Source organism: Hydra viridissima, unplaced genomic scaffold (assembly GCF_058129835.1).
Source record: "Hydra viridissima isolate aposymbiotic clone 2 unplaced genomic scaffold, HvirCarnegie_v1 scaffold_7, whole genome shotgun sequence".
Classification (NCBI taxonomy): domain Eukaryota; kingdom Metazoa; phylum Cnidaria; class Hydrozoa; order Anthoathecata; family Hydridae; genus Hydra; species Hydra viridissima.
Genome location: NW_028324306.1, coordinates 3,822,443 through 3,838,293, shown reverse-complemented (window position 1 = coordinate 3,838,293; position 15,851 = coordinate 3,822,443). Strand labels below are relative to the sequence as shown.

Below are 15,851 nucleotides of genomic sequence, written 5' to 3'. Positions count from 1 at the left end.
TATGTTCCACATTTTACTCGATAACACTATGTAACAACTTTTTTGAATTGCTTTGTCTGCGGCATAAAAGTGTGTTTCTCCAAAATATTTTTCCAAATATAAGCAGAAAAATGATTTTGTTCTGCAAATAGGTTGTTTCTGTGACCAGAACAACTATCATTTAATATTTGCGTGTTTTCGAGAGGAGTCTCAATCACGTCTTTAATTAGAGATAAGCGGCTTTAAACATCGTGATTAAGAACTGTATAACAAAAACATGGGAGGGAACAACAAATATAAACGGAATCCTTAATGGTTTTCAGATGACTTATAATAATTAAATCAATTTGCATATCAATTAAATATATTGTTCAAAAAACTATATTCAATAAAATCCACACAAAATCTTAAAAGAAAAGAAAAAAGAAAGAAAATAGCCATTCCGCTTGTAGGTTTGAATACCTTCATGTGAGTACAGTACTTGGAAGAGCAGGGGAGCAATTTGGAACAAAAGCATAACTTTACTTTTAGCAAGTTAAAAAAACCTTGTACTGATACTCGCGGGTTTATTGGTGTCATCATTTAATTTATCAGAAATTCCATGGCTGTCAAACTTCTTAAAATAAATATAATGTTTTCGCCTCAAGTTACCTATGAAGTCTCAAATATATCCAATCGACGTTACCTATTTCATGTTTAAACCATCTTCCTGCTAGCGAACTGGCATCTAATGACAGTGTTCTTTAGTATTATCTCAGCAAGAGGTAAAAGACGAAATCCCATCAAATCAAGCCATTCATACTCTCGGGCACAAGATTGAGAAAGAGCGGAAAATTATGATTCAAATATAGAAAGGTACTGGTTACACCAACAGTTTAAACGTTTAAGTTTAATCTAACAATGAAAAAATCACAAAATCTAAGAATTGTCACATTAAAAAAATCAGATGAATGATTAACAACTAAAATTTCTGAATTCCTGTATTCCACCAAGAATAGGAAAACTATAATAACAACCAAAAACTGTAATACCCCACTTTGATAAAAAACTAGGGCTTGTTCCTTTAAAACAAGTTAAGAATCAACCGAAACTGTTTTTGAATACGTTCTCAATTCAGCTTGAAGGCTGTGCTTGGTGTTCATTTTTGGTTTGAAGTATATTAAAACTAACTTTGGTGTAAAAAGTATTCCCATGAAAGTGAGATTCACCACTAAGATTAAGAGAGAAATCGCAAAGATCCGAGCTCTATTGTTGTTGTTTCCATAGTAAATGGGAAAGTAACAAATCAACAATATGCAAGATATACCTGTGCTGTATGTAATAGAGACTGTTTCGTTGAAATATGAAGGCAGGTTTCGCGCATGAAAGCTTTGAACGGAACACATGAGCAACAAGAAACCGATGTAAAGTACTTGTGCTGCAAGTTGCCAGTCTGATGAACACAGAAACGTTCTGGTCCTCTGTTCGTAGTTTAAATGTGCTAAAATAGCTGGAGGCGACTTTATCAGCAAAACAGCTGCCATCAATAGTTGAAAAATTAAAAAGAAAGCTATTATCATTACATCCATGGAAGTGGCAACAACTTTCTCTCTGTTTGACAGATGACAAAAACTCTTAAAAATGCGGAGATACTTTCTGGTTTTTATGTAACTGATTGATGCGGAAGTTGTAAACAAGAAGCCAACAAATATATGTCGAGTGGAACATATTAAAAATACAGGCTTGTTCATATATAATAGTGGTACAGAAAGAGATACCATCAAATGACATATGGTTTGGACCATCGAGAACGAAAAGTTTGCTGATTTAACAACAGGATTTTTTCTTTTATGCAGCAAAGTTGCCATTGTGAACAAGGTGAATATAGAGCAGGTAATCGAAAAGCAAGTAATTATGAGACCTTCAATAGTGTGAAATGATAACTCATCCAATGTGAAAAGGTCTTTGCAATCCGTTTTATTAACGTTCGAAACAAATTCAAAAGGACATTTTTGACATTGAACGTTGCTGGTGGTTGGTTTGTAATAATTTTCATCGCAAGGATAGCATAATCTCAATCGCTGTTTCTTTTGATTGGTACTCTCAGTTGTCAGTTTTTGTTCATAACCTGGTGGACACGTTATTAGAGGGCATTTAGAACCTCCAGTTTTGCTACTTTTGTAATTATAATTTAAATAAATGTCAGTGCTGTCTGTAACGTTATTCCAGATATAAGTATTACTACTAATGGTTGAATCTTTTAGATATTCAAAATATCTACTCAAAATTTCTGACGGATAGAAGTCATTCAGAAAGAAAAAACAGAAATGAAGTTTTAATTTAATCATTTTGAAACCATTAATCGCATGAAGATAATCAATTGTATTTTTATACTTTCTAGCTAAATTCTCCAAATCATAAGATGACGTAAAATCATTGAATACATGCATATTTATGATCTTCAGACCATTAGTTTCGCTGATTTTCAGAAACAAATCTAAATCGCTAAAAGAAGCTCCAAACAAAATGTTAAGTTTGTTAATGTATTTATATGATGCAAGTTCATTTATGATAGCTGCCAGGTACGAAGTGTTTTTGATATCAATTAAGTATTTTATGATGCATAAGTCGGTGTATGTTATGGCGTATTCATAAAAGCCTGAAAAAACATCCTCCTCGCCTCTATCTGTTGCGATTATAACAACGAGGTTTTCTAACTCACACTTTCCGAGGATGTAGTTGTTTAGGTTCTCTTCATTGAATTTAAAATATAGTGGCACTGAGTTTTCATAGTAAGATATCCCATAGTTTTTACTATTGACATCAAAAAGTTTTATTTTATCGTACGAAGCGATAATATCTGAAATTAATTCTATCGCTTCTTTGTCGATATCTGTTGCAATTAAAAACAGTTCGCTTTGATTTAATTTTGTTCGGAATGTTTCGCCAAGAATTATGTTTAATATAATTTCCAGGGATGTAGTATAGTTGTGGGAGTTGAGTTTATGAATTCTATAAAAATCAATCTTAGAACCATGGCCACTATCACAACAAAAACCCACATGATGAAATCCACACAATCAGTTGGAAAAATTTGTCCAAAAGAATATAGCTAAATTAAATATTTAAACTTCTATTGAAATGAATATCAAATAAAATATGTTTTTTGATTTTTTATTAGAAATTTATTATTTTCATAATAAAATACTCTTATTTTTAGATTTGAATTGTTAAGCAGAATAGGGCTTTGTAAAGTTTATGTTAATCGAATTTTAAAAAATAGACGAAATAAATATATTGAAGAATATTTTTAAACGCGTATTTATCAAACAAAAAATTTAAAAATATATTATTTGTTAATTAAATGAAGTAAAATGGTATGATATCTACCTGGTATGATTTAGTCAATTAACAAAAGAAATAAAACAATAAAAGTTCTGACCATAAGAGACAATTGTTAAAAAAAAACCTTGCTAATGACCATAATGGGAGGGTGGCGTTTTTAATGTTTCAATCATTTATTTAATTTAATGTTTGGTTTAATGTTTGTAATTTGATTAATGTAAAGGGAAGGGGAAGGAGAAGGGGAAGGGGAAGGGGATGGGGGAGGGGAAGGGGAAGGGGAAGGGGAAGATTTGGGTTAAGAGTTAAGTGGATCAGGTATATGAAGGTTGGGATCGAGGTTAGTGGTCTGGGGAGTACTTGGTTAGGTAAGGGTGAGGTTTGAGGATAGTTTGGTTATGAATGCGCAAGGTATAATCTAAAAGGGCTAAACCTATATTTGTCGTCCTTAGTATATTCTATAATAGAGTAAAGCTCAACAAATATTCTATTAATGTGTAATGGTTAGCACTCTTACATTTATAACTTTTATATAATACAAATAATATTTTTTTACGCTTCTTGCAGTGTTTGATACTGTTTTTATCAACTACTCCTCTTTCTTCTACATATTCTTTTATTACAAATATCTCTTTTTTAATTAAATCTTTTGGTTATTCTCCAACAATCAGTATTAAAAACTTCTTCTTTTCTTCTTTTATTCAACTGCTTACTAAACTGCTTTAAAAACTACTTGTTCATCAAAGTACTCTTCTTATCAAAAAATTCTCTCTCTTTTTAAAATTCTTCTTAAAACTTTCCTAAACCTTTCTCTTAAAATTACGTTTTCCTTCTCCTTTTATAACTCTTCTTCTAAAGAGACGACCGTACTCATCAGTCGCTCTAATCTCTATGTCTCTAATTCTCTCTAATTATAATTCTCTTTTTTAAGATTTTATGGTTTTTTACTTGTTTTCCAGTTGCGATACCTTTTCATTTATTTATATGCCAGGTTGATCAGTCTTCGTGTTTACGTCTTTTCTTAGTTGCTTTTAACTTTTCTTTTTTCTGCTTTATCGTTTACTTACGTGATAGATCGGTGAATTATCGTGTATAAGTCTTTTCTGATCGTTGTTTTGACTATAATTGTAGCTTTATCGTTTTAGAGTCTTCACGTTTAAGTCTTTTCTCAGTTGTTGTTTTTAACTTAATTCCATTTGCTTTATCATTTATTTATGTGAAGATTGGACTAGTCATTTGGTGGGTATCTTTTCCGATATTTGTTTTTAACTTTTCTTAGTGTCACTTTATTATTTACGAGTCTTCGTGTTTACGTTTTTCCAGATGTATTTAACTTTTCTTTTAACGCTTCATCACTTATTTATATGAAGAGTTGGTGAATCATCTTGTATATGTTTTTTTATCGATCGTTGTTTTTATTTTAGTTCTCCCTCCTCTCAATAATATTTAGATACTTTTTATTCATTCACTTTAAAGCAATTCTTTATTTTTTAAGAATTGCTTTAAAGTGAATGAATAAAAAACCCTTGGTTTATAATAGCTGTTGTGTACTCCGTGGCTCGTAACGTTTTTTTGTGCCCAGGAGTACAGGCGAATTTTTTAATGTGTTAAATTACTTTTCTGTTAAAATGTAAAAACAGTTCCAGCTAACACTAAACGTTTGAGCACGTTCGAAGAACGTTAGAAACGTTCTTAGAACGTGCACGAACGTTTCAAACGTTCTTCGAAAGTTTCTTGAACGTTTTGTGTTAGGTGGGAGTGTCCTGTGTTACTTTTAAATTTTCAAATTAAAGTAATATGAGTTGTTGGATTTTAAAAGAATTATAGTAAAATTATAATATTCATATCATTTAAACGAATTTGCATAAAACATAACTTATATTGTTAAAATAAAGCTATATATAAATTACATTTCCGCTTTTAATCTTTATTACAAAAGTGAGGAAAAACAAAGGAAGTAGCTGCAAATGGTCGTTTATATACCGTCAAAGGCGTAAACTTGGGACTGCGGGGGTAAACATGGAATAGTAGGGGTAAAAATTGTACAAAAGCATTACCCAACTTTCATAATAGAATTTTTGACAGCCCTAGCTTTGAAATTTGCGGGTTTATTTGGCTTATAATTTGAATTACTAATTTGATTTAGAAAGTTAAAAAATGCTTTATGTTTCTCATTCAAATTTTTCAGTGCTCAATAAACAACAAGACTCTCAAATGATCGTTTTTATTAAACTCCGTCTCAAAAATATTTGCCAGTAGGGATTGGACGTCCTTAGATGTCCACCGGGCGTCTAAGGACGTCCAATGCCTACTGGGTTTTCTAACAGCAGGAATTCTACTAACTTCACGCTTTAAAATATTCATTATTGGAAGTCTGCCATTGCTGCTCACCCAACATTTTAGTAGTACAGAGTTTTCTGGATATGATTAAAGCCTGTTTGAAAAGCTAGTGCACGTCTCTGCATACTTTGATGAAGCCACCAAATTTCTCTACGGAAAGAAACCTCTTATCAGTCCACGTATTCCAATTGTGAAAACCGTCGTTTCTTTGACATTCCTTCAGATGATAAAGAAATGATGAGCATAAACGTCTTCATGCTGTTTAGAAGTTTGAGGCAAATATGAAGTGAAAATAATATTTTAAAAAATGTTTGGTTTGGCAAAAGTAGCAAAGATAACTCTTACCTCACCTCCAACATCTACAAAAATTGGAAAGCTGTTTTCAACTGTTTGAGACATTCATTTAAACTATAAAAACATACTTTTGCTAAAAACCTTGAATAACTTTTGTTCTGCAGTGAAAATACTTTAATTATTAAATTCAAATATTACGTCTTCACATGTTCTACTTTTTATTCTATTATGTTACTTGCTGATCGTTTATATATATGTCACATAGTATTTCATTTTAATTTTTCATAAGTTAAGTATTCATTCGGGTTTTTAACATTCTTTTATAAGTATCAACTTGTTTTGGTTTCGGTTTCACTCAATATTCCGTCACAGTTTTGTTAATTGTTTTATTGAAGCAAAATTTCAGTACTTTTGATTTCGGTAGTTCACTTGTGTTACGTTTTGTTATATTTGATGCTAAACTTGTTAAGTGTTAAAGAATATTGCATAAATGAGTTAAAAAAGCAAAAGACTTTCTTTTATGTATATATGAGAGCTATAAAGCATTTGCATGAGTTTTTGCTATCGATAATTTATTGAATAAAAACTAATAATAAAAAAATATAGTTGCAGTCACGATAATACCCAGCAAGCACACAACGTTGAAACAACGTTGATCGACGTTGATCAACGTTACTTCAATGTTGTTTCAACGTTGGGTGCTTGCTGGGTACTTGATAATAGGAAAATATCCTCTCAATTTGCGATACTTATATATAAAAAAATAATGTCCACTAAAAAGTTTCATATTATCAACAAAATGGTTCTTTTAACTATTTAATTCTGAAAAGGGGCGATTTACTCTCATATGAAAAAAATCCTTGAAAGAGGAGATTTATTGTTTAAAAAAACTTGACAAAAGTAAAACTTACTCTTATAACAAAAACTTTAAAAAGGGGAGAATTACTCTTCTACAAAACACCACCAAAAAAGTTCATTTTATCATTAAAATGGTTCTTTTAATAATTTAGTCTTGAAAAGGGGATAATTACTCTAATTTAAAAAAATCCTTAATTTAAGGATTTTTTTATATGAGTTTTAAAGCTTATAAGAGGAGATTTACTTTTTTATGGGACTTACTCCCACTATCGATATTACATAACAACTCAAAAAACTAAAAACTCTACCTTCATAAGGATTTATTTCTGCAGCATTAACAAATGATAATTTATCACTATACTTGTTAAACATTTCTTTGTTTAATTTCACAATAAGTTTATTTACTTTAACAACACCAGGAAAAGGGGATAATTACTCTAATTTAAAAAAATCCTTAATTTAAGGATTTTTTTATATGAGTTTTAAAGCTTATAAGAGGAGATTTACTTTTTTATGGGACTTACTCCCACTATCGATATTACATAACAACTCAAAAAACTAAAAACTCTACCTTCATAAGGATTTATTTCTGCAGCATTAACAAATGATAATTTATCACTATACTTGTTAAACATTTCTTTGTTTAATTTCACAATAAGTTTATTTACTTTAACAACACCAGGAAAAGGGGATAATTACTCTAATTTAAAAAAATCCTTAATTTAAGGATTTTTTTATATGAGTTTTAAAGCTTATAAGAGGAGATTTACTTTTTTATGGGACTTACTCCCACTATCGATATTACATAACAACTCAAAAAACTAAAAACTCTACCTTCATAAGGATTTATTTCTGCAGCATTAACAAATGATAATTTATCACTATACTTGTTAAACATTTCTTTGTTTAATTTCACAATAAGTTTATTTACTTTAACAACACCAGGAATTCAAAAACTTCACTATTCACGACAAATTTTCACGACTAAACCATGCGACAAACTTTATGCAGGTCAATTTACGGGCTAATGTTTACATCGGGAGTATTTCTCCCCTACGTAAAATTCCAAAACTTTCTCCATTTTAATTTTTATAAACATCCGCCCACAGTTTTTTGTTTTTTTTTTCTTTCAGGCCTGTTATTAAGTAGGCCGTGGTTTTAGAGAAAGCACAGGTCGGTAAATTCGGCACTTATTATATTCGGCCGAAATTAAAAGCTATTAATCGCCCGAAATTATCTCCTTAGAGCATTCCTTGGGGAAACTTTTATATCTTGTAAGATACCTTGAGTTTCATCTTATTGTTGCTCACATTTTATTCAGTTTATATTTTTGAATAAAATAAGTAACTTTGGGTAAAAATTTCCGAGAAAAAATCATTTATCCTACATTTTTAAAAAGATAAAAATGCTAAGAAAAAGCTAATAATCATAAATATATAATGTAAAAATAAATATATATAAATAAAAATAAGTAAAAATAAGTAGATGTAATGTAAAAATAAAAGTTTAAACCAATATATTTTGGAAAGTTGCTTATCTTGCCACAATACCCAACTATAATTTTAATATTCCAATAAATAAATATTTTTAGGTGTCTTTTGAAGGGGTGACGAAATTATCTCCCTGCCGAAATTATCCTACTTTACCCTACTAGCTCATTTGCTTCGTTTCTTATATAAAAAAAAAAAAAACAGTAACGTCTAATCATACAGAAAAACAAGCTATAAAAGGTACTCTTGCGAAACTCTTTTCATAAATTTTAATTTTATAACAGAATATACGACTATTCTCTTACAATATTATATCTTTGATATTATTAAAGAAAAAGAGTAATTGAAAAGACGAACCTTAATTGAATTCTTTATAATGACAAAATTGGCAAAATGTTTTTAATGAATTCATGTGGCTTTGAAAATACCCGGTTTTGATTTACACAATCTTCGTCATGAATTATGTAGCGTTAGATGTACAAAGAAAGCTTGATTTCGAGGTAATCAAATAGGATATGCTAAAACAACCTAATCCCAAAAATGAAAAAACCGATGTTCGAGAAATCTCTACATCCACATAAATTCAGACAAATAATCAACAATCATTTCGCGGTTAGTTGGCCGCACCATCATTAACTTGAAATTTTCTCTTGCCGGGCACCCACAGAGCTTCTACGTGATTTGTTGTCACGCCTGTCTGCGACTCTATAAAGTAAAGAGTGTGGTTAACAGTGCCATGTAAATATGTAGAAGCTTGCAAATTTTTACATTCTGCCCACATATCACTCCAGAAAACAGAGCCAGGAAGTATCCTTTGATGTATGATTGGAATCAATATTGCAGCATCGCGGTTTCGGACAGAACTTAAAAAGTGTTTTTTTTTAGTAGGTTCATATCCACCAAATACCAAATGCCTCAGAATTACACTACCAACATGATACTTTCATCGACAGAAAAGATATTTTTCTGTTTCAACAATGCACCCTGTGCCACCAATTGGATCAGGGTTGTTAATGAAATATGAGACAAAAGTATCTCTGCAAAATTGATTCCAATCAACAATGTTATCATCGCTTCCATGGTTAAGCTCTTGCTTTATACCGCTAATTGATAATCCTCGGCTCTTACCCGCACTTCTACTCCAAACGAAAGTTAATCTTAATATTTGACAAAAATGTAGGTGGGATTTCTCAAAAAAGCTGCCTTTTCTTGTGCTGAAGGTTCTTTTGCACCACTTAATTGGACGTCTCCAAATGCACTGATCATTTAATCCATTCTTTATATGCCAAGTGCAGGGGATGTAACATGCACTGCAATTCGTACTTTCAGCAAATAAATCATAATATTGTATACAATATTGTACTTGAACTTTGCTCCTATTTCTGTTAAGTAATGAGAGTCAAAGTCGATTATTGATGGTCATCGAAGGGCAATGATATTTAGATAAATGAATTTACAAAGAAGCTTTTAATGAAACGTTCCTTTTTATATAACTGGTGGAATGAAAATAAACATTCACGGGGGTTTAACCTAAAGTAGGAGAAAAAAAGTCTGTAGTTTTAAATATATATATTTTTAATATAAACATTTTAGAGGTGATAAAAATTTCAAAAGATATTCTAGACAACAACGTAAAAATCCCAGTTAAAGCGAATTGGCGCGATAATTTAAACGCGAATGGATTCTCATAGCTTTCTATTATTAGAAATAGCTTCTCTAAAAAATAAAAACCAGATTGTTAGTACTTTAAAAAGATTTTAAAACAAAAAAAGCCATTGTTCAAGATGGCGAATATTAGAGATTTGTCGTATATTTTTTAACTTTTAACTTCAGATTAGAGCACTTACCTTTGATTTTGAGATATATGTTTTAATACAATTCTTAATCAGCATAAAGTTCTTTAACAGAATCAATCAAAAAATTAAGCGAGGGAGGGGAGGGGTGGGGTGGTTAGAAAGTCAAATAGCGTCGACTTAAACAACTATTCATTTATAGATATCACTCATCACGCACCATACTAGTCCGTTTCATAATAAAGTATGATCTAAACTTTATAAGCTTATGTTCTTTTTTCAAATTCTTATGTTAAAACCACATAGTTCCAAGAATTTTCAAGCCAAATAACTGCTGACTCAACTTCTTTTCAAAAGTAGAGGGAAAATGAAATAAGATATACAAAAATACAAAAAAAATGAAATTGATAAGCGCTTAAAATATTTGTTCCCGTAATCCACCAAGGATAGGAAAACTATGATTACAATAAACTTCTACAATACCCATTTTTGGTAAAAAAAAAAAAAGCGCTTGTTCTTTTAATTTAAGTTAGATATCAATCGAAAATGTTTTCGAATATGTTCTCATTTCAGTTTGAAGGCTGTGCCTGGTGTTCCTTTTTGGTTTGAAATATATTTAAAATAGCTTTGGTGTAAAAAGTATTCCCATGAAAGCCAGATTCACTATTAAGATTAGGAAAGGAACCGCAAAGATCCGTGCTTTAACATCGCTGTTTCCATAGTAAATGGGAAAGTAGAAAATCAACAAAATGCAAGATATACCAGTGCTGTATGTAATAGAGAGTGTTTCGTTGAAGTATGAAGGAAAGTTTCGCGCATAAAAGCTTTGAACGGAACACATGAGCAATAACAAACCAATGTAAAGTACTTGTGCTGCAAGTTGCCAGTCTGATGAACAGTGATATGTCCTGGCCTTTTGGTTATAATTTAACTGCGCTGTAATAGCTGGTGGTTATTTGATAAGCAAAACGCCTCCCATCATAAGTTGAACAATCAAAATGAAAGCTATTATCATGATATCTATGGAAGTCGCAATAATTTTCTCTCTGTTTGACAGACGATAAAAACACTGAAAAATCCGGAGATACTTTCTGGTTTTTATAAAAGTTATTGATGCGGAAGATGTAAACAAGAAACTAACTATTATATGTCGAGTTGAGCATATTGCAAACACAGGTTTATTCATGTATAAAAGCGGAACAGAAAGAGAAATCATTAAATGGGATACGACTTGGGCCGTAAAGAGTGAAAAGTTGGCCGATTTAACAATAGGAGTTTTTCTTTTATACAGGAACGTTGACATTGTGAATAAGCTGAACAAATAGCAGATAATAGAAAAGCAAGTAATTATGAGACCTTTAATAGTGTAGAATGTTAATGCATCCAATGTAAAAATATCTTCGCAACCCGTTTTATTTAAGTTCGAAATATATTCAGAAGGACATTTTTGACATTCATCGCTTCCGGTACTTTGTTTCTAATAATTTTCAAGGCAAGGAAAGCATGATCTCAATCGCTGTTTCTTTTGATTGGTACTCACACTCTTCAATTTTTGTTGCTGACCTGGCGGACACGTTATAAGAGCGCATTTGTAATTTCCGATTTTGCTGCGTTGGTAATCATAATATAATTCGTACAGAAATTAGTGTTTAATGTTTTATGTTTAATGTCGTCGTTTCGTCATTAGTTTCTAGGCTTTGAAAGAGCGCGTTCTTAAAATGCATGCGGCCTAGGGGTGTTCAAAAAAATAAAAATTTCGAAAACGCGAATACACAACAAGTTAAATTTAGGGCAAATGTAAAAAAAATACGATTACAAAAAAAAAAAGTCAAAAATATTGAGATTTACCTTGTGCTCAAGCGTCAAAACCCCCCTAAAAACGCCCCAAATAGTACCCTCGTAGCAAGGCTTTGAGCACAAGGTAAGTCTTAATATTTTTAACTTTTTTTTTTTTTTAATGTGCTCATAATAATCTATACTTTTTTTTAAAATTGATGTGTATCCGTGATTTTTCTTAAAAGTTCTTTAAATTTAAAACGATTTTATGCAAAAAAACGAAAATATGAGCATTTAACAAAAAAGAATGCGCAATAATTCGTACTTATTGTATTTGTTTATATTCACATCGTTTGGTTTTCATTTTATTTGTATTAAGCTTTTTAGAAAAACATTTTTTTAAAGGCTGATTGAATAATACAAACTTAAATTACGTGCAACTTGTACACGGTCGTTTAGACTTTAGAAATAAATGGAAAGTTATTATACGCAAACGCAGTAGACTTAAAAATAATTTAAAATTTTAAAAATGGCTACGGATGCAAAACTTATCATTGACAACGAGTAACTTGTTTAATTTTAGATAATTAAATAGGTTTTTAACTAGTTTTTTCATGAAATTATTTTGAAAATAACTTGCAGCTGTACGAAAAAATTTTTCAAATAAAATACAAGACCTTTGAATGTGAATAATATCTACTTTCAGCTAAAGCAACTTTAGTGTTTTTGTTTACAATTTTTAAACCTTTTTAAAAATATTTTTGAGCGTAGAAATTTTTTAATTTAAGTTTATTCAGCAAGATGAACCTTTTATCTTTTTTTTATTTTTTGCTTATATGAGGATTCAATTTTTTTTTCAGGGTTAAAAGAAAATTTTAATCATTAAACTTTTGTAACCTGTTGCTATGGTACTCTTTTCCAATGTGACTATATATATATATATATATATATATATATATATATATATATATATATATATATATATATATATATATATATATATATATATATATATATATATATATATATTCATAATTTATATACATAAAAAATATATATATTATGTATATATACATAATTTATGTATATATACATAATATGTTATGTATATATACATAATTTATATACATTATATATATATATATATATATATATATATATATATATATATATATATATATATATATATATTAGGGCCCTGCAAATTGACATTTTTTGTTTTGTTAAGCATTTTTTTTTCCAAAAAGATAAAAATATTTCTTTGAACAAATTCTTTTTGCCCAGATTATATTTTCGATGTTGTTTAAAAGTGATATTCGAACTGTTTTCATTTACTCTTACTCCACCCTGGATAAAAAACCCATTTCAATTACATTTCAGCTTTAGAAATATAAAAAAACAGCAACATTTGCAAAATAAAATATGATTCAAAAAAACTTGAATCTTTTTTTTTTTCGACTCGAATCAAAGCGACACTTGATTTGCAAATCGAATCGAAGCAATTCGCAAGGTCCTAATATATATATACATATACATACATCATATATTTATGTACACTCTTATGTATGATCAAAATTTTGAATGTTATTATTCCAGGCTTTCGATTTAGTCAATAACGTCTAATAAATCAACTGTATTGCCTGCATTAAAGTAATATCATTGGCTGTTTTTGATTTTATCGATTGAATGCTTTAATTTTGATTCTATCGATTGAATCATCAGTCTGGTTTTGTACATATTGATTCAAAATTAATAAATTATGATAAAAATTGATTCAAAACAAACAAATATTATAGTATACTTTTTTTTAGTATTCTAACCATATTCGCATCTTGAAGAGGAAACTTACCTGTTGTAAAGAAGGGAAAAGTAAACTAAAGCAGAAAGACTTTTTCTTGGAACTCGATATAAATATTTTTTGTATTTGTTGTTTAAATTTTTTTATTTTTAAATGTTTTTTTGCTTGAGACTGTTAAAATCAATATGAATATATTTAGAATATTTTTTACATAAAGATTGAAGGAATGAAAAATGTATTTAATGCATAAAAGATATTTATATTTTCATTTGAATTGTATTTTGATCTTTTATTTTGTGTTGATTGATATTTATTTGATGCATAAAATAAATTTATATTTTTTAAATTATACCAATGTTGCTTTTTCTTCAGTTTGTCTCTATTGCAATATTACAAATATTACAAACTTTATAGCTTTATATCGAAAAATTAAATAGTTTATCAAAGTTATGCTTTAAGTTCAAAACTTGTTTGTGTTTTTATTTAAATATAATATGAAAATTTACATTTTGAAGGAAAATGCGAGTAATATTTAGAAATGTGACCTTTAAAAGTTAGAATGAATAAATTTATTTAATGTGTTAAAAAGATATTAATTAAATATATATATCAACTTAGTTTCTCCGCGCAGTGGCCTTGCTTGTCAAGGTTCGTGTTTCGGAGTTAAAGAGTTGAGAGGGGGTTGTACCACGAATAAGAACAAAAAATAAAAAACACAAAAAAGAGTAGCCTCCTCGACTGTAGTAACCCCCTCGGCCTTGGGGAGGTGAACAATGTAATATATATATATATATATATATATATATATATATATATATATATATATATATATATATATATATATATATATATATATATATATATATATTTGAGGCAGTGGCCTTATTCTTCACAAAAATATTAATTAACAAATTATATTCAGATTATAATAATGTAAACTGAGGTCTAGCTTTATTTGTATCTTTGTAACATTTATAACAATTAGAAAGAGCGCTCCGGTAGGAGCAGGTAAAATCCTTACTTTTTTAAATTCTGTAACCGTTTGCATAGCAGTATATTGGTTAAGGTATTTTACCTAAACATGCACTGATTTTAAATTATCATTTTTGGATTCTTTCTTGTTTCGGAACCTTAAATGTTCAAACCTTTTTTGAGTGGCGCTCAAAAAATGTCTTTGGCCCACTACATGACGACTTGACCCTGGTTAATGTCACCCAGTGTAGTGCAAATGACAACTGTAAATATCTGAAAGTTATAGGGTAGTTTGATTATTCTAATGATAGAAATAAGATTTTGCAATATCCGCATAAATTTTGATGTATTAAATTAGTATAAAATTGATTTTTTATTTATTTATGCCTAGAAACTAAATGATGGAAGCAGAAAGCGTGTTAGAATAGGTTTCCATTTAGTACAGAGACAAAGGGCAGTTGATGTTTTTCTTGAAAGCACATTGTTTATTGTACAATAACATTTTTTACACATTTTTGGAGGATGGACAAATTCCAAATCTGTCATTTCAACATGAAACAGCTTCTCTAATTTTACTTTAAGAATTTCTCCTATAAAATAATGCTTTTTACCAAGTAACTGTCCACAAACTCTGCAAAGGAGTTTAATATTTTTGTTGTGAAGTTCCATTTTATCTAATATTAGACTATTTAAAAAATGGTATATATATACAATTATATTATTTTTTTTCTTTTTACAAATCCTAGTAATTCATATTTATCAACCAATTCCTATATATTTATACTCTTTTCGAAATCTCTTTCTCTATTTCTCTTTATAAATATATATATATATATATATATATATATATATATATATATATATATATATATATATATTCCGTTTATATATACATATAATATATTATATATAACATATATATATATATATATATTATATATATACAAAATATAATATATTATATATATAATAAAATATATTATATTTATATATATATACATGTGTGTATATATATATATATATATATATATATATATATATATATATATATATATATATATAGTCACATCGGAAAAGAGTACCATAGCAACAGGTTACAAAAAGTTAACGATTAAGATTTTATTTTAACCCTGCAAAAAAAATTGAATCCTCATATAAGCAAAAAATGCAAAAAAGATAAAAGGCTCATCTTGCTGAATAAATAAAAATTTAAAAATTTCTACGCTCAAA

General features: G+C 29.0%; 1 protein-coding gene and 2 long non-coding RNA genes across 4 annotated transcripts; 1 reads left to right on the top strand and 2 right to left on the bottom strand.

Moving 5' to 3' along the window:
• Positions 1-325: 325 nt before the first annotated feature.
• On the bottom strand, positions 326-3,056 carry LOC149885695 (metabotropic glutamate receptor 7-like). Its single transcript, XM_090093476.1, has one exon. It carries the CDS (start codon positions 2,406-2,408, stop codon positions 1,053-1,055), a length of 1,356 nt encoding a protein of 451 aa, XP_089949602.1. The 5' UTR covers positions 2,409-3,056; the 3' UTR covers positions 326-1,052.
• Positions 3,057-4,336: 1,280 nt separating this feature from the next.
• LOC149885694 (uncharacterized) lies at positions 4,337-6,498 on the bottom strand. Its single transcript, XR_016454337.1, has 2 exons — positions 5,986-6,498; positions 4,337-5,857 (listed from the first exon to the last, which is right to left on the bottom strand). It is a non-coding gene; the product is annotated as an uncharacterized LOC149885694 (long non-coding RNA).
• Positions 6,499-12,256: 5,758 nt separating this feature from the next.
• LOC149885693 (uncharacterized) lies at positions 12,257-13,998 on the top strand. 2 transcript variants are annotated; one of them, XR_016453816.1, is made up of 3 exons: positions 12,273-12,759; positions 13,448-13,501; positions 13,663-13,998. It is a non-coding gene; the product is annotated as an uncharacterized LOC149885693 (long non-coding RNA). The 2 variants fall into 2 exon arrangements; XR_016453817.1 differs by lacking the exon at positions 13,448-13,501 and having other exon boundaries at positions 12,257-12,759.
• The last annotated feature ends 1,853 nt before the right edge of the window (positions 13,999-15,851 follow it).

What these genes read in the sequence shown, in the direction of transcription:
- LOC149885695 (XM_090093476.1), bottom strand. Translation starts at nt 2,408, where the DNA reads ATGCATGTATTCAATGATTTTACGTCATCTTATGATTTGGAGAATTTA.